Genomic DNA, 18900 nt, shown 5'->3' on the forward strand with positions numbered 1-18900 from the left:
GTGGGAAAACAAGCCAATTTCTCAAATTTCCTGTTTACCCACAGTCTTTAGCTTTAAGGTATAGATATCAGCAGTTAGAACACCCAACCTCAGCCTCTGGGAACATATGCCATCTCCAAACTAACTGGGAAAAAAGAAGGAGTGAAATGGGACTCAGCCTAGCACAGAGAGCCTGGGAGCCCGGAGCACCCCTGGAGATCTTCCAAATTCCAACAAGCAGTCTACCATGCTCCTCTGCACTGAGGAGGCTCTGCCCCCCACAGCCGCCCCACCTCCCTCCCCTCCTTCCTCCTGGCCCAGACGCAGGTCTCAGGGCCTGAGGTTCACAGCCCTTGGCTTTGCCCCAGGCCACACACCACAGCTAGCTCTGGAAGGCCTTCACTAGCCAACCTAGGATGCTCCCCAAAGTTCCTCCCTTCAATTATGGCTCCACATTGGAGACGCATGTTCCCTGGGAACCATTTCAGTTGACTATGATTACTTCCCATCAGTCACTTTAACAACTGCCTTGGGGACAAGGATATCACAGCCACCTCAGCGACTCTGCATGTGAATTGTGCCCCACATGTGCCTCGCCTCAGAGCAGAGGTTCTGGAACTTCAGGATGCATCAGAATTACCTAGAGGCCTTGTTGAAACAGCTTGCCGGGCCCCACCTCCAATTTTGGATTCAGTAGATCTGGGGAGGGGCCCAAGAATTGGCATTTCTAACAAGCTCTCATGTGATGCTAATGCTGTTGGTACAGGGACCACACTTCGGGAAATATGGCCTCAGACTCAAGTGGGTCCTCCTGAGCTCTAACCTAAATGTCTCCTTCCAGACATCTCTTTCTTGGAGACAAGGCCCAACCTCTGTGTGCAAATCCATTACAAAGGAATGTGATAAACTGAGGCAATCCCTTGATTTCTCTGCACTCCCGCTGGCCATCTGCCCATCTGGGCATGGGGTGTCCTCACCTGGTGAGGGTCTAGCCGCACTGTCAGTGTGGGCCAGGAGCACCCCACAGCTAGCCCTGGCTGGGCACTCTGTCCACCTGCCAGCTCCTTTGAGCACTCCACGCAGCCTCACCTAGAGCTCCCGAAGGCCATGCAAGGAAATGCGGTTTCATCACCATACCTGGTTTATCTTGGCTGGGATTTCTTCCTGCAGGTTTCAAGCCTCTGGGATGAAATCATCAATAAGCATCTTTAGACAAGGAAAGATTAGCTAACCAAATACTTGACACCTACCAGCTACAGCCCTGGGAGCCCCAGACATGAGCTCACCCACCTTTCCAGCACCACTGTCCATTCACGTCTGCAGCCCAGGCGCCTGCGACCTCAGCAGCAAGTCACAGAACAAGTACTGGTAAGCGAGACCAGGAAGGGGCATCTTGACACTGGCAATAGGCTGGGCATCTGATCTGTGCAGAGGAGGGAAGCAGACCCTGATAATGGGATTTTCAAACTGTGAGAAGGAGTGGATGGAATGTCCCATTCCAGGCCTCCTTTCAGAAACTCACCCCTAAGCATGCCTTCCTCCCATCAGTGACTTCACTGAAGCCCCTCTGGCCCCTGCACCCCTCCTTTTGGGGCTGCCTATCACCCAGTGCCTGCTGCTGTAACGTTCCGTCCTGTACATGTCCTGAATGACACTTGCCCTTTGACCCTGTGACAGTGTTTTGACGTGTGAATTTGGCTAGGCTGTGGTTCCCGGTTATTCAACCGAAGACTAATCTAGGTGTTGCTGCAAAGGGAGTTTGCGGATGTAATTAAAATATACAGTGAGCTGACTGTAAGTAAGGATGATTATCCTAGATAATCTGCGTGGGCCAGATTCAATCAATCAGAAGGTGTTAAAAGCAGGAGGGAGAAAGATCCCTCCCCTGGACAGAAGCTTCAGCCTAATATCTGTGCTCACCCATTCCTGAGTGCCTGCCCTGTGAATTTTGGATTTGCTTATCCCGCCGCCACAATTGTAGAAACCAATTCCTTGAAATAAATCTCTTAATACATATACATACACATACGTGTGTGTATTTTCTATTGGCTCTGGTTTGATTGAACTCTGAGGCAGACAAAATAATGGCCTCCCCAGGGGCTGGCCTCATGACCTAGTGGTTATATGTGGGTTGCCACCACAGCATGGCCGACCAGTGGAATAGGTCCGCACCCAGGATCCGAACCTGCGAACCTGGGCCGCTTAAGCAGAGTGCACCGAACTTAACTACTAGGCCATGGGGCCAGCCCCTAAATTTGTGTTCTTTTAAGCCACTAAGTTTATGGTGACATGTTACGGCAGCAACAGGAAACTAATACCAACCCTGATTCATTCTGGCCCTTCCCTTCTCGCCACTACCAATAATGCCCTCATTCAGGCCGCCTCTTTTCCCTCAGCAGGACCACACTTCCTCCTTTTCTGCGATGCCTCAAGTCTGTTCTCTTCCTAGGAAGTCTCAGTTGTCTTGTCTGCTCAGCTCTCCCCATGAGAACGGTGCTCCCCCTTGTTTTAGAGAGGGGCCTCTGTTTACCCACACGGTTCCAGGAGAAGCCCCCAGTCAGAGGACCCTACCCTGCCTCAGGGAGGGACACAGGACCCAGCTGAACCAATCAGAGTCCTGTCCCAGGATGTTTTCAAGGTGGAACTGAATGAAGGGCCGCAGGTATGCTGGTTGCTGACCATGACTCAACCATGAAGAAGACAGAGGTTTACAAAGGAAGATAACGACCGTGACCTTCAGAGAAAAGCAGAGAAGACAGAGCCCAGTCAGCACTCCTGTCCACCTGCCCAAATCCTTTACATACTGTTCTATTGTGTTTCTTGTCTTTTTCTTGTTGACTATCTGGAGATCATTCCAGATATTAGTCTCTAGTCAGTTTTAGACATTGCGAACATGTCACAATCTCATTCTTTTTGCCTTAAACACTCTTCTCTGTTATTAAAGTAGACGTCTTCTTTCTTTAGCTGGCATTCTCCTGATACATCTTTTTTTGTCCTTTGATTTTCAACCTTTTATTTTAAAGAGCATGCAACTAAATTTTCTCTTTTTTTAATCCAGTCCGAGATTCTCTTGCTTTGAAATGGTGAGAGTAGTCCATTTTCATGTGATGTAATTTCTGATAAAACTAGATTTATATCTAGTCATTTTATTGTCCTCCTATTTACCATGGCTTTTGCTGTTTGTTTGTTTTCATCATTATTCTTTTGCCTTTTATTCTCTGTTTTCCAGTCTTCTCTTGGTTTCATTCAGTTTCTATGTTTTACTCTATTCTGCTTTGAAAAGTATGCATTCAATGTCTTTCTCATAATGATTCTCCACACGTTTTAACATATGTAATTGACCTAACAAAGACTAAAGTGAGTTCTTCCACTCTCCTCCCACACAAGGCAAGGGCTTAAGATTTTAACTCCAATTTTCTCTCCCAGTTATTGCTGGGTATTATCCTACTTCCAACTTTTCTGCCTTCCATGAGTCATTATTATTTTTATCTATCTACAATCAATAATTACTACTACTTTTTGCATCCAACTCTTTTCTGCTGTGTTTGATTTCTTGCTTTTATGAATTTCATCCTTTAGTAGTTTATTTTAGTGAGGACTTAGGATTAGTAAATTCTCTGCCTTGGTTTGAAAATCTCTATTTTGTCCCCTTGAATTATCATTTAATTATAAAATTAGAATTTGGTGGTAATTTTCTCTTAGCATTTTGAAAATTATTCTATTATCTTCTAGTATCTATTATTTATTTTGAGAAGCCCATTGTTGGTCTAATTATTGATTCATGTGTAATTTCACTCCAGTAGCTCTTAAAATTGTTCTGTCTTTACTGTTCTGCAGTTACAGTATGCTGTGTATAGATATCTTTTTTCCATAAGTTCCTGTCAGAACTTACTGTGCTTTCTTTATATCAAGGTATCATATGTTTTATTAATTCTGGAAATTCTGTCATTTTTTCAATATTGTCTATCATCTATTCATTCTATTCTTTTCTTTGGTGCTCATTGCAGACTCACAGTGGATACTACCCTCCTGTCTCCATCTCTCTTGACCTGTCTTTCAGTTCCCACTTTATTTCTCTGTGCTGCATTCAGGGCGACTTCTTCAACCTTATCTGCCACTTACTAATTCTCACTCAGATGTGGTTAAATTAAGGATTTTAGATTGGGAAATTGTCCACTGTGTTACCGAACCATTCATGGCACCTCATCTGCTATTTAACTATTCACTGGATTTTTACTTTCTGTATCTATATTTTTCACTTCTAGAATTCCCATAGTTTCTCAAATCTACCTGTTCCTTTTTCATAGCATTTGTTCTTTCCTGATGTTTTCTATTTCTTCTTGCACCTCTTTAAAGATTTTAATGCATTTTTTATAGCCTCTTCAGAATGTTCCATTATCTCAAAATCTTAGGGTGCTAATCTTCCTCATTGATATATCTGCTGCCTGTTGCTTATCGTGGATTGTTTCCTTGTGTAACTTTATTATTATCATTATTTTATTGTTATATAACTCTCCCATGGACAGTCTTCTCTTGGGGATCCTGGTTGGTCTGGATTGTGAAATATCCCTCCAGAATACTCCACACTGGAGTGAAGAGACTGTTGTGTCTACCAGATACCAAAGACTAATCACCAGCCCAGAAACAATTTTTTATGCTAATTTATTTGCTTTGAGATTCCCATACTATGTGGATCGTATAAATTCTGTTTCCAATTCCATGTGGCACAGACTTGGGGTTTCGATTTCTCAGAGGACTTATTTCAGCCAGAGGTCCTGTTAGAGAGAAGTCTCTTTGCTGTCCCTAGGGTGGTGGGTTCCCCTCTCGCCAACCGGCCCAACTTTATGCGCGAATCTGAGTGCCAACTCCCCATGTCATCTTTGGTACCCATGTGATTACTGATACTCAATCTCCGTTAGGCGTTTCTTTAGGATTTCTTCACCAGTCCAATCGCACCATACACATTTTCACCCTCAGCCCTTGCCGCAGGGTCAGCTGGTACACTCACTGTTTGGGTGTTCAACTCATTTCTCACTTCTTACACCTAAAGATTTCACTTTGTTTCTTGTAAGTTCAGCATGTATTTAAATATTTGGTGGGGTTCTATTTTATGTAGCATCTGCAGGTATTTGTAATAGGAGGATCCCATATTAGGTGAACCTATCATGTTGATAGAAACCATAATTCACTATAGTTCCTTTTTTTTTTTTAAGATTGGCACCTGAGCTAACAACTGTTGCCAATCTTTTTTTTTTCTTCTTCTTCTTCTCCTCAAAGACCCCCAGTATATAGTTGTATATTCTAATTGTGGGTCCTTCTGGTTGTGCTATTTGGGACACTGTTTCAGTGTGGCCTGACGAATGGTGCCATGTCCGCGCCCAGGATCCGAACTAGTGAAACCGTGGGCCACCGAAGTGGAGCGTGCGAACTTAACCACTTGGCCTGGGTGCTGGCCCCTCACTACAGTTCCATCTTATCCCAACTAACCAGAGCCTTTGGAAGATAGGGACCTTGTGTGATTCACAGTTGTGTTCCCCACACAGAGGTTACATATCAGAAGCATGAAGGTGACTTGTTAGAATTCAGAGTCCATGGCCCCATAGGTATTAGGCAGAATTCAATTCTGCCTCATAAAACCAATTCTTTTACCTCTTATTTGACACATTTTGTAATTTTGCATTTATTTCTGTATCTGCACACTGTTTATACCCCTTGTGAGGGCAGAGCCCACTCTGTTTAGTTCATCATTGGCTCTTCAATGGTTGATGGTAAGTGATCAATAATTACATGTTGCATGAATGGATAAACGAATGACTGTGTCTCAGGCAGCTATCCTGACACCATTGCTGGTCTCAGAGTTCTGAAATTTCTGCTGTTTACAACACTAGCAGAGAGCTGCCTTATAAACAGTGGTGGTCAATCAAGGCTCAACAAGTGACTGGGTGAAAGCCCACACAGGGATGTCTCCACATCCTCCCAGGTCTAACCCTCCAGGCTCAGGACCTGGGCCCAGGCAGCTCATAGCAGATCCTGTCTCAGCCTCTGTCCTCACTGCCTCCCCCTCAGGCCCACTCTTCCTACATGGCACAGAGCCCATCAGATACACTCACTTCCCTAAGATGTTTGGCCAATCCTTAGGGCTGGATTCCCAAGCTCTGAGCCAGCCCCTGAGAGTGGGCACCAGAAGAACCAAGAGGGCTTCCTGGAGAGAAATGCCTCTCAGTCTTCCCAGAAAAGAAAATGTCCCATAGATTTATTCTCTTTAAGAGTTACCATATTGTTTTCTGACCACTTCCATCACTGGGGAGCCATAAGACTCAAATGCAGTGACAGATGTAAAAATGCAGTGGGAACAGCGAGGGGCACTGCAGGAATGGTCCTTCCAGACAACCCCATCCCCTGGCTGCCATTCTGGCTGCATCTTTGGTCCATCCTCAGGGACCTGGAGACCAGCCACCTCCCACCTTATATGGCATTTCATATACCACAACGAGATATCTCGCTGTACCCAGCAAAGGAGGGTGGGGGTGTCCCCACAGACATCAGGGCTTTTTCATTGGTAGTTCTTTCTAATTATAAATACAGGACATGTGTTTTGTAGAAAAATGGAAAACTAGAAAGTCACAAAGAAGAAAGATAAAACCATTTATAGGCCTCCCACCCAGAGAACTCTCTCTCTTTAGGTTCACCCTCTCTAAGTCTTCCTGCGACTTAAAAAAAGTTGGATCATCTCTACATACAGTTGTCCGTCTTGCCACCTCTGCTTAATATTATGGAATGAACCCTTCTCCCGAGTTTAAACCATTCTCAATAAAACTTCAAAAAATGATTTGTAGATATTCCATAGATGGGTGTCTCATGATTTATTTATTGACTCTCCAGTTGCTACATATACAAGTGATGTCCTCATTATTAGTTTCTGGGCAGATGACTTCCACGACAGAACATTGCTCAGCTGACAGGTTTCCATTTATTCTTTCAGGAGGTGTTTCTAAGCCACTTGATTGCCACCCCCACCGCATACCAGGCCCCTGGTCTAGATGCTCGTGTGCCGTACAGCAGGAGTATCGGTCTAGCCTTATGACCATGGGTGAGGGAATGTGCAGCGAGAGAGGAAAACTGAGGAACAAAGACTTTGGGGGCCGCCAATGTCAAATGTGTCTTGGGAAGATAAAACAGCAAATATGAATACACAGGCCTGCTTGTGTTTGTCGATTTGAAGGACTGAAGCAGCAAAGCTCTGGCTTAGCTGGCTGGGGTCTGCGGTGGGATGCAGGGAGCAGCTGTAGAGGAAAGAGCCTTAAGATGGAGCCTGCACATCCCAGGAATGTCATTGTGTAATATGGCAGTTCCCACAAGCTGCCTCCCAGCTTCCTCCATTAGAAAATGTGGACAATATGCACCTCGTAGCACGGGAGATAGGGTTTAGTCAGATAGCATTTCTCAAAGCACCTATCCGTCCACTTGATATTTCACTCAATTTGTCATCTCATGGGTGCCCCCCAACGCATGTGCATTCACAACTAAATATCCACATGCACCCATATATTTTACCATACATACATGTCCTAATAAAATGTACCCATCTTTGTAATGATAGCTCAGAAAATCTTAACCGCTGCTAAAAATGTGTTGGAGCCGAGGGTGAGAATCCTGAATATCTGTGACTTTAAGGCAAACAAAACAGGCTTCACTGATGCCCATCCTCACGCCTTGCTAATTTACATGTTTGCATGTTAAATTTAGACATTGATTCAGTGGGCCCGTGCTTTCCTGGGACACCGAGTAGGAAGAAGGAGTCTCAAGCTGTGGTGAGCCCAGGAGGACAGCCTCCTGACAGCAAGGGAACTTTACTAATGAAGTGGACAACTACCAGGCCCTGTAGGCTCACTTTCCAAGTCAGCGACAAGGTCCAGGGGTGAAGACGGCCCGATAGACGGGGCTGCTCCTGCATTAATTTGGCCCTGCCCATCTGGGGTGGGTGGGATGTGAGGGGTGCAGCCCTGGGGTACAGGCTGGGATCCACAGGTAGGTTCCCACTAGCATTAGGCCAGATGTCCTCTGTAAGGGTCTCTGTTGGGCCCTCTGGCAACAAAGCCAAGGAAGGTGGTCCTCAGTGAGCCCCTTCTCTGGAGAGATGTCGTCCAGCTGGAGGCTGGAGGGTGGACTCAATGACCTGTCCAGGGCTCCTCCAGGCTTGTGCTGGACATCCATGAAGGCTCCCAAAGTCAAGGAGAAGTGGGAGCTAGGCGTTGAAAACAAAGGAACATGGGGGTGAGAAGGAAGAGTGTGAGAGATGGGTGGGTACCAGCCTTGGAGCCCACAAGGGCATAAGAAACTTGCAGGGCATGATGGGATGGGGAGTTCTCTGCTGGTTCTGGGGAGCCCTGGGCTTACCAGCCTCCACAGCACCTGAAGCCCCCTGGTGAGTGATGACCAGGCAAGCAAACCTTTGTGATCTGGGACAACAGGAGTCAGGCACCACACATGCCCCTCAGCAGCGCCCACTGTCAGAGCCTGGTTTGGCTTTTACAGGAGGGCAGCCCAGACCACCTGGTTTTCCGTTGCAACCCTGCCGAGAAGTTCCCCAGTTAGAGTGCCTTATGGGAGTGGGGAGACCGCTTTCTCCTAGAAACGGTGAGGAGAGCGACCAGGAAGAGAAGGGTTCTGCAGCTTCTCTCTGGGGGATACCTGTGGAAGGCCAGGGGCAGATGTCAGCTCAACATGGGAGAAACTTGCTAAAAGCCTGTGGTACTCCCAGTTGCTGGGCCTGCCTTGTGATGGCGTAAGTTCCCCATCACTGGGGCTATGCGAGCAGAGGCAAGGACATCATCAAGAGGATTCCTGCCTCTTTGAGCAGATGAGCTTTCTCGTCACTTTCCATTCTGAAACTCAATAATTCTATAAACCAGGCAGTACCATCTTTCTAAAGCTCAGTTTTATCATCATTTGCATAAATTTTTTACAATGAGAAGTTGGAAATGCCATAAAAATCATGACGAACAATGAAAGCGGGATTGGGCGGGATGACTTCCGCGTACACACAAGAGGGAGAGATGGGCCTCGCTGTTCTGCGAGAACACAGCCTTGGGCATCCTGGTTCTCGCTCGTCTTCTCTCTGGAAGCCTCCAGTCTCTTCCTGCACGGATCCTTGAGGTTTATTTCCAGGCCTGGGCACCATCCCTGACGCTCCATCGGCGCCTCCCCTGTCCCACAGTCAGAGAGGGTGGAAGTCTATTCTGTAAAATGTTACAGCAAGGGAGGTAGCAGGGTGACCAACTCATCCCAATCTGCCCTGAACGGTCCTGTGTCGTGGGAGCTCCTCAGCCCTGGGCAAATGGAGACAGTGTGTCACGCTGGGAAGCAGGGAACTTCTGGCAATTGTGTCTTGGAGACATAGGGGCCTCTTAGGGAGCCAAGCACAAAGATACTTGGTGAAGAGGTGCCCCCCACCCTCTCCCGGGGGGCGGATAGGCAGTCAAGGCTGATGCAGGAGCAAGGCCCAGGCTCAGCTCCCAGCCACTTCCCTCAAACCCCTGTGAAGCAAAAGCAGGGCAGGCACAAAGGGCCTGAGGCACAAGGCAGGAACGACTTGTGAAACAGCTGAGAAAGTGGTCCCATCCTGCAACCTCTTTACCAATCAGCTGGGCAGGACAAGCGTGACTCTGGAAGCCTGCTGTCCTCCCTCCCCTCCCCTCTGCCGCTGACTTTCCCCCCCCCCAGGGCCACAGGGGCCTCCCTGCCTTCTCTAGCTGGCTCTGCTCCTGGGGCATCCCACGGGGCTGAGCCCAGGAATTGTCACCTCCACACCCCCACCTGTCCGATTTAAATCTTCCAGGCACTGTTCCCTCTGCGCCCAGCAAGCCGGCTGGGTGAGCTAACCAGATAAACTCGTTCCAACCTGAGGTCTGCCTGGGTTGTGCTCCCAGCTACGCTCCACCTGGGAGTCACATCTGGGAGACGGGAGCTGGACGCAGCACAGCTTCCTGGAGCATCAGTGTCACTCCAAGATTTGGGGGAAAATACAACATATTATTTGGAAACACATAGATACTGTGGAGGAAAATATAAAGCTCACTTGATTTTTAGAGAAAACATAAAATATCACAGAAATGTAATACTCGGGTTAGTTCAACCACATCTCCAGACACCCCCGTTTGTTCCCTTGTCCTATCCCTGTGTGGAAACCCTACACCCCCTTGTAGAATTCAAGGCATCTTGGTGGGGCCAGGTGACAAACACTAGTGTACTGTGGCCTCCCGATGACATGTGCATTTTCACTGAGGCCTTCTGTGCTCTAGGCCAGCATTTCCCAAGGGTGCTGGATGGAGTGTTCCTCAGAGCCTAAATAGGTGTTATTGCTGTTTGGGTAAACAAAATGAGACTTGTCATCAGGCCTCCCGGGTCCTACAGGACTCAGGTGCACACTGAATCCCTAAGAAAGGGTTAGTTTGCCCACATTTCTGGAGACAGGAGCAGCCCTGTGGGGCGCAGTGCCCATGCTGACCAGCCTGTGTCCCAAAGGTCCCAAGTCTTGGGCTTCCTGCCCTGGCTGGTGCCCTCAGCCGTGCCGGAGCCCCCAGCGGCTCCCCCTGAGCCTCCTCAGCATTTCCATCAACAGGGCAAAGAGGCCAGGAAGACGGGCGGGGGAAGAGGGTTGCCCCCGGGGTAACAGCATCCCGCCCTCCAACCCTGCAGTATCGTTTGAGACTCCTTGCCTTGGTTTCACTACCCACCCTGATCAAATTTAATCCATCCCAAACAGAAGGACACACTCAGAGAATCAAGGCCCTCTACACCGAGAGAGCTGGGGATTGATCAGAGACACCCAGCCAGGCTGCACCCTCCACTTTGGCCAGGTTTCATAACAGTACTCCCAGCAAAGCTCTGACCCAACTGGCCCTGCTCCTACTCTCATCTCAATCAGCAGGAGATGAGAATCTGAGAACTTGAAAGGCCCTCAGAGATTACCGAGCTCAGGCCCAAATGTTCACAGACCAGAGATGCCAGACCTGAGAGGCATTCTGTGGCCATGGGAAGAAGGCAACTGGGCAGTGAGATGACCCGGGCGGGAACTCCTGCTTTGCCATTCACTGGATGTGGTGGTCTCAGATGGGCCTCGAGTGCCTCAAGTGTGAAATGGAGATGCTGACAGCTCTCTTGGAGGGCTGTCATTGAGAACAGAGAAAGTTTAGGAACATAGATTAAAAATAAAATTCAAGGGGCCAGCCCTGTGGCCTAGTGGTTAAGTTCAGTGTGTTCTGCTTCAGCGGCCCAGGTTCAGTTTCCAGGGGCAGACCTACACCACTCATCAGTGGTCATGCTGTGGCAGCAACTCACATACAAAACAGAGGAAGACCGGGGCTGGCCCCGTGGCTGAGTGGTTAAGTTCGCGCGCTCCGCTGCAGGCGGCCCAGTGTTTCGTTGGTTCGAATCCTGGGCGCGGACATGGCACTGCTCATCAAACCACGCTGAGGCAGCGTCCCACATGCCACAACTAGAAGGACCCACAACGAAGAATATACAACTATGCACCGGAGGGCTTTGGGGAGAAAAAGGAAAAAATAAAAAAAAAATCTTTAAAAAAAACAGAGGAAGACTGGCACAGGTGTTAGCTGAGGGTGAATCTTCCTCAGGGGGAAAAAAAAATCAAATTCAAGGGAAAACAGAAAGCCTTCAGCCAAGCCCTAAATACATAAGATCTCATCCAGTTTCTAAAAATGAGCTTTAAATCTGTCCTTACAGCTTCCTAAAAGGCAAAGTAGAAGGGAAACTGAATGGGTTATAAAATTTGGTATCCATGAGATAAACACATAACAATGCAGAATAAAAATCAAGCTTTTACCTGATTTCAAGACTTGCTGTATAGCTACAATAATCAATACAGTGTGGCATTGGCAGGGAGATATACACATACATCAATGAAACAGAATAGAAAACTCAGAATAACACACACAAGCATGGGCAACTGATTTTCAACAAAGTTGCAAAGGTAATTCAATAGAGAAAGGATAGTCTTTGCAACAAATGGTGCAGGAGCAATTGGATAACCACAGGCAAAAAACTGAAACTTAACCTAAACTTCACACCTACACAAAAATGAACTCAAAATGGATCATAGATTCAAATGCAAAATTATAAAACTTTTAGAAGAAAACACAGGCAAAAACCATCAGGAACTAGAGTTTGGTGAAGAGTTCTTAGACATGACACCAAAAGCAAGATCCAGAAAATAAAAAATTGATAAATTATACTTCATCAGAATCAAAATCTATTTCTCAGTGAAAGACCCTGTTAAGAGGATGAAAAGCTATAGACTGGGAGAAAATATTTGCAAACCACATGGCCAAACAAAGGACTTGTATCTTATATAGAGAGAGAGCTCTCAAAACAATAGTAAAAAAAATCCAATTAGAAAATGGACAAAATATATGAGCAGATCTTTCAATGAAGAGGATATACACGTGGCAAATAAACACATGCAAGGACGTGCAGGATCACCAGCCATTAGGGAAATGCAAATTAAGACCATGACGAGATGTCACTGCACACCCATTAGAAGAGCTAAAAGAAAAAGTAGTGTGCCAATAAAAAGTACCAAATGTTGGCAAGGATGTAGAGAAACTGGATCTCTCATACATTGCTGGTGCAAACGTAAAATTGTATGGACACTCTGGAAAATAGTTTGACAATTTCTTTAAAAAAAGAAATCGACATGCAACTACCATATGACCCAGCAAATGTACTCCTGGGCATTTAATTCAGAGAAGTGAAAATTTATGTCCACACAAAAACCTGTACATGACTTGTACATAGCAGCTTTATTTGTAACAGCCCCAAAGTGGAAACTACCCAAATGTCCTTCAACAGGTAAATGGTTAGACAAATTACGGTACATCCCTACTGTGGAATACTACTCAGCAATAAAAAGGAACAAACTATTGATACATACAACAATCTGGATGGATCTCAAGGCCATTATGCTGAATGAAAAGAGCTGCCCCAAAAGCTCACACATGGCATGATTCCATTTATATAACATTCTCAAAATGACAAAATTAACAGAAATGGAGAACGAATTAGTGGTTGGGAAGGGTTAGGGATAGTAGTCGGAAGCGGGTGGGTGTGACTATCAAGGAGCACACAGAGATCTTTGTGGGGATGGAATGGTTCTGTGTATTGAAGTGGTGGGGTGATGGTTCCACAAATCTATACCTGTGAAACACTGGCATGGAACTGTACCCACACATTGTAGCAATACCAGTTACCTGCTTTCGGTATCATATGGTAGTTATGTAAGATGGAATCATTGGGAGAAATGGGATGAAGTGTACACAGGACCTCTCACTACTATTTTTCCCATGAATCTATAATTGTTTCAAAACAAAAAGTTTTTTAAAAGCTCAAAATATATCAAGCTTTGTCTGGTACTTAGAACTCAGTTGGCTTTCTCCCAGAGTCCCTCCCTTGTAAGGGAGCCCCCAGGTGCTGTAGGGGCAACCCATTAGACTGGTCCTGCAGGGTAGACACAAGCGTAAATTCACTCAGCTATTTCTTCACGTCTTTCCTCAACAGAGACTGAAAGGTCAATGCCCAAGTATACGTCAGTGAACTTATGATGTAGAACGGGGCCAAACCAGCCCAGCCCCACACAAGGTCCTCTGAGGGCCCATTTGCCCACAAGCACCCCTGGCTTCTCAGCTCCACCATTACCGGCTCTCCAGCTTTGGCCTGTAACTCGGGTTCTCTGTTGGCCAGTGCCTCCACACACAGAAACCGGGTGAAGTAACAGCTAGAGATGGTTAAAACCATGGGCCAGGATAAAACCAAGCAGGGGTGTGATGAGCGGAACCAAGGAGGGGTGGGGAGCTGCCCACATTCCTCTGCATGGACCATGACCTACTCCACAAGCAGAGCAAAAGAAGGTGAGGGGAAGCCATGGTCTCATTCCAACATCCCGATGCCACGTCTGGGTCTCCCAGAAGGGGAAAAAAAGTAGTCACTCCATAGACAAAAGAGAACGATCAGAAAGGGATGAAATGAGCCATCTATATTGTGAGACATAAATTGCTCTTCCGTTTGTTCTATGGCAGCACAGGTCACAAATTCATCGCCAGGAGAGAAAATGAAAGCCACGAAGGGCTTTAGCATCATCCCATGAGGAGAGGGTCTGAATGACCTGTGACCCCCACCCCACCCCACCCATTCCCATTGCCCCCCACCCCCCAACAAGCAGGGCAAGGCAGGTTTCTCAGGACAGACGCCTGGAGAACACAATAAATGCTGCCCACGATGTCAGAGAAACACCACTGCGGGGAGGAGTGGGTCAGGTAAGGAGTTCTTTGGCACGGGGGAGTTGATCTGAGTGTTTTCTGATGCAGGAACTGCAGGTTGCTGGGATTTGGCCCTTTCCCCTGGAAAATGAGAAGTTAAGTCCAAGATGCCTCCCCCTAGCTGGGGTCAAGGGCCTCAGGGCATTGTGGACACAGACCAGGACAAAGTACATCTCCCTCCTTTTTGGGCCTCCCTCCTAGGTCAGAGGTCACAGGGTCACTGAGGCCAAGCTTTGAGGTTTGTCTATGCCTTTCATCCCACCGTTCTTCCCCAGCCCTCCACCCACCCTGGAATGTTCCCCAACTGACTGGGTATACACGATTCCACTACACTGGGGCCCCGGGTGTGGGAGCTCCTGAAATTTGGGCAGTAGTTACCAATCGACCCCTCCTTCTGTAAGATAACCTCAGTTTGGCCCCCAAAGTTACATTTTAGGAGAAACAGATCTGTTTGAGGCTGGCAGGAAAAGTTCGCCACAAAGGCTCCCTCCTACCTCCCCCTCGTCCCCCGCTCCTGTAATCGTTGAATGAACCTGGTTTTAATTTAGAGTCTCAGAGTTCTGGATGACAAACTGCTCCCTCTGACAAGGATGGGGTCAAGTGGATCCTCCACTTCTTAAGAATTCTGTGAGCCAGAGACAGTAGAGACTGTCCCTAGACTAGAAACAATCGTGTTGACACCTGCGAGAGGAGGTGGAAAACCTCAGCCCCAGAGTGGGAGTCGCCAGGCTCTTTAGATGAGAGTTAGGAGGAATGAGAGGGTGGAGACTGTTAGCACATGGGAGCAGACACGCTGCAGCCACCGCAGCCCCCACATCACGGCTGGGACGTGTGTGTCACCAGGGCCTGGAGAAGGCCCTGACCACCTGGAACAAGCACACCCATAGTATCCTCACATGCTAAACCAGAGTTGAGCAGCACCTTGTGATGGTGAGGGCTGGGCTGCACAGTGGTTAGGGTCTCTGACTCTGGAGTCTCACATACCTGGTTCCTCTACCCTCCACTCCTTTCTGGCTATGTGTCCACGCACAAGGGACCAGCCTCGCAAAGCCTTGTTTCCTCATCATTAATGGGGACACTAATAGGACCCACTTGGTAGATTTGTAATGAGGATTAAATACGTGTAAAATATTTCCATAATTCTTGGTATATTCAGACAGCTCCACTACTGTTAGCTTCCATTACTGTTATTTTGGACATTATTAATTGTAGTTTCTCTTAACTATTGGTGGAACAATAGATCCTAAATGATGTTTGAACGTGCAGCCCTGTGTGTGGCGGCAAGCGCTGACCTCACCTGGATGCCAGTCCCAGAGAGCCCAGCACGGGTGACAAAGCCCTTTTCCTGTGCCTCATCCACAAAATCCTGACAGAGCCCCACGAGGGGCAACTGTTCATATTGCCCAGTTTTTTCACCCAAAGACTCTGAGGTGCAGGAAAGAAGAGGAATGCTCCCCTGTGTCACCTGGTTAGTAGGAAGCTGGCCTGGGGCTTGGAGCCCAGGCCCCTGGCTTTCTCTCCTTCCCCTAAACCATATGGTATGGAGGGTTTTGCAGGAATGCCCTAAAACCTATTGGTTAGTCTGTCCCAGCAATGAGGAATCTAGAAAAAATGATGACTCCTCAGGTTGGGTGTCCCCTGATCCCCCCATATCACACAAGTCACAAGACATGTGCAGTCCACACCCCACGGGGTGGGTGCAGGGCAGTCCTCCAGTCGCTTATTGGGAGGAAGAAATCACCCAGCAAATAGCCAAGCCCCCAGAAAGCCAGCGCCACCCCTTGGGAGAAAAGGCTTAAGGGAGTTTAATTAAGCAAATTCCAGACTCCAGGTCTGCCTTGAGACATCCAGCCTTGTACCTGCTGTCAGGCTGATAACGGAAGCTCAGTGGAAACCTCTCCAAGCTCAGGTCCTAGAATTACTGCACATGAATGGAGGCAATGATTAAGCGAATCTGGTTTTTATAGTTAAGGAAAACTCTTAACTAGTATGAGCCTTTAGGAGGCAAATTGGCCTGGGCCCAGGCCTCAGGCACGTGTGGCTAAACCATCAGCATGTGATAAATTATCCTATTTTTATAGATCTTCAAAGAAACTGCTACCATAAACTTATTTATTTTAGGAACTCAGAGCGCGTCTAAGTGGCTCTGTCTCCTTTAGGGTCACCCTCCCTGTCAGGAATCTGTTCCGGGACAAGCCTCCTTCCTGCCCTTCTTGGTGAAAATGGGGGGGTGGGTCGGTTGCCCCACCCTGGCTCCCTCCTGAGCCCCTCTCTCTTCAGATCACCCAACCGTTGCCCCCACCTTTCCCTCCCAATTCTTAAGTTATAAACACCAAATTTTCCACAATTCTCTGCTGAAACTTCTCCAAGACTCTTTTAAACGTTGGGACCAAGACTGCACACAGCATTCTCATCCAGGTCTGGCCATAGGTGAGGAAATCAGAAGATTATATTAAACTATGTAAAAATTTGTCTTGTTTATATCCAACCACAAAATCAGTTCAGCCTTTATTTACTGTGGTGTGGGGAGAGAGGAGGAGCAGGGGTGGGGATCCCAGCTCCACTGGTAACCATATGAGTAAGTATATAGGTAGGATCCACTGTGACCTCAGGATCCCTTTCTGTTGGACACTCACATAACCAGTCCACAGAGCCCCGCATCCTCCCTTTGTGTGATCTGGGCTCCCTTTAACTGCACCAGTTGGAGGCCTTACCTAGCCCCATCTGATGGTATGCTTGTGAAAAACAGCCTCCCTGCATGGTAATCCCCACCCTGACCCCAAGGAGCCCTGATGTGGGCTCTGCAACCCTCACCACCGCAGCTCTGCCCGCTCAGGAGGTGCATTCCTCAGCTGCTTCTGCCCGGCCAGAATGGGCAAAAGAGCCTGAGTGTGGACTCAACCATTCCAGGTTCCCCTGGACCCGACAGGGAGTGGAAAGCATTCCTGACCCCCTGGGGAAGAAAGTGTGCTCACCATACAGCTGGCCTACACCCCATCTTCTCTCGACCCACTCTCCCAAGCTTGCCAGGCCAGAGGCACCTGCCTAGATGTTACTGAACACATTGAGGGCCCCTGCTTTCCTGGGGCGCTTTCCAGACCAGGAAACTGGTCCAAGCTTGCAGAGTTGGTTGCCAGCCTTGGGGGAATTCTGAACACCGCAGGCAGCCCCAGCGAGGTCGCAGAGTCCCCGCGGCTGCTCTTGGGCAAGATGAAAGCCCGGAGGAGGAGATCTTCCCTTCTACCTCCCACCCCAGGATGAGTTGGGCTCTGATCTCCATCTCAGAGGGATAACGGCCTGGCCCCGACAAGGCGCCAGACCCGGGCACCTCCAAGCCCACCCCCTTAACGACGTAAACTGCCCGCAAGAGACGGAAAAAGTGCCGGGGGAGATGTTCTTATTCAATCAAAGCACAGGACGATTTCCTCGGCTAGCGCCAAGACTATCCGAGTGGAGTTGGCCCAATAAGCAGGTACTTTCATTGTCCTGTTTCTTAGTCTGACGAGGGCGTGTGACACACACACGCACGCACACACACACACACACACACGCCCTGCACTCGCTCGCGTGTGCAGGGGTCCCCTCGCCCGCCGTGCCAGGCCCGGGGATGCGTCCGGAGCGCGGTCCCGAGGGCGGAGGAGGGAGCCCGGCGCCCCGGCGCCTCCTGGGCTCCGCAGCGCCGACGGCGGGCCCCGCGGACGGCCCCGGGTTCTCCGCTCACCTTAATGTTGCTGAAGATAGAGCGGGGACAGCGGCGGGCTCGGTCCGAGGAGGCGTCGCTGCCCTGGCGCGCGCCCGGCTTGGGCAGGAGCCCCATGGTGGCGGGCGACGGCGGGCCGGCGGCGGCGGCGGCGGCGGCGGCAGCGGCGCGGGGCGCGTCCCCTCCGGCCGGGTCGGGGCGGCGGCCGGGCGAGCCGGGGCCGGGGCGCCTGGGCGGGTGCGGCCGGACCGGTGGGTGGCGAGCGCGGCGGCGGTGGCCGGAGGAGGCGCGCAGCGGAGACTGAGCGAGAGAGTGCGCGCCCAGAAGTTTTATAAGTGGCCGCCGCCGCCGCCGATGATGAAACGCGTCCTCCCTCCTCCCTCTGCTCCTCGGGTGTCAAAGGCGCTGCGGGCCCCCGCCCCCGCCTATGCCGCCCCCTCCCCCCTCGACAGGTGTGACGCGGCCGCCCGTCGCGCTTGAGCTCGTTGCCGGCCCGGGGGTGCCTCTCTGCTCCAGGAGCTCAGTGTGGACCAGCGAGGCTGGACCGCCCCTGGAGAAGGTCCCTCCTGCCTGGAGGGTGAGGGGTGGGGAGGTGGCGGGCCTGGATAGGGGAGGTAGAGGCTGGAGGGGGCAGGAGGCTGCAGGAGGGTGAGGACGCCTGGGAGACTGGCGGGCCGAGGGTGGGTGCAGCGGGGACAGGCGGGTTGGAGACTGGAGGGGACCAGAGAAGGGGTTGGCAGAGCTACAGGGGCAGGAGGAGGCAGGAGAAGGACCGAGGGGTGCTGGAGGGGCCTGAGGGAGCCCGGAGAGGGGTGGAGGGGAGCCCGCGCGCCCCTCCCGACGCGCTGGGGGAGATTTACGGAGCCGGTCTCTGCTTGTTTGCACTCG

General features: G+C 49.4%; 1 protein-coding gene across 1 annotated transcript in view; it reads right to left on the reverse strand.

Moving 5' to 3' along the window:
* Nucleotides 1-18312, reverse strand: part of SLCO2A1 (solute carrier organic anion transporter family member 2A1) — an 83019-nt gene extending 64707 nt beyond the window's left edge. Inside the window, exon 1 of the mRNA XM_008512913.2 lies at nt 18034-18312. Within this exon, the coding sequence (XP_008511135.1) occupies nt 18034-18129 (96 nt within the window). The 5' untranslated portion in view covers nt 18130-18312. The remainder of the gene's footprint in view (nt 1-18033) is intronic.
* Nucleotides 18313-18900: the final 588 nt, after the last annotated feature.

The sequence above is a fragment of the Equus przewalskii genome, chromosome 15 (genome assembly GCF_037783145.1).
Source record: "Equus przewalskii isolate Varuska chromosome 15, EquPr2, whole genome shotgun sequence".
NCBI classification, from domain to species: Eukaryota; Metazoa; Chordata; class Mammalia; order Perissodactyla; family Equidae; genus Equus; species Equus przewalskii.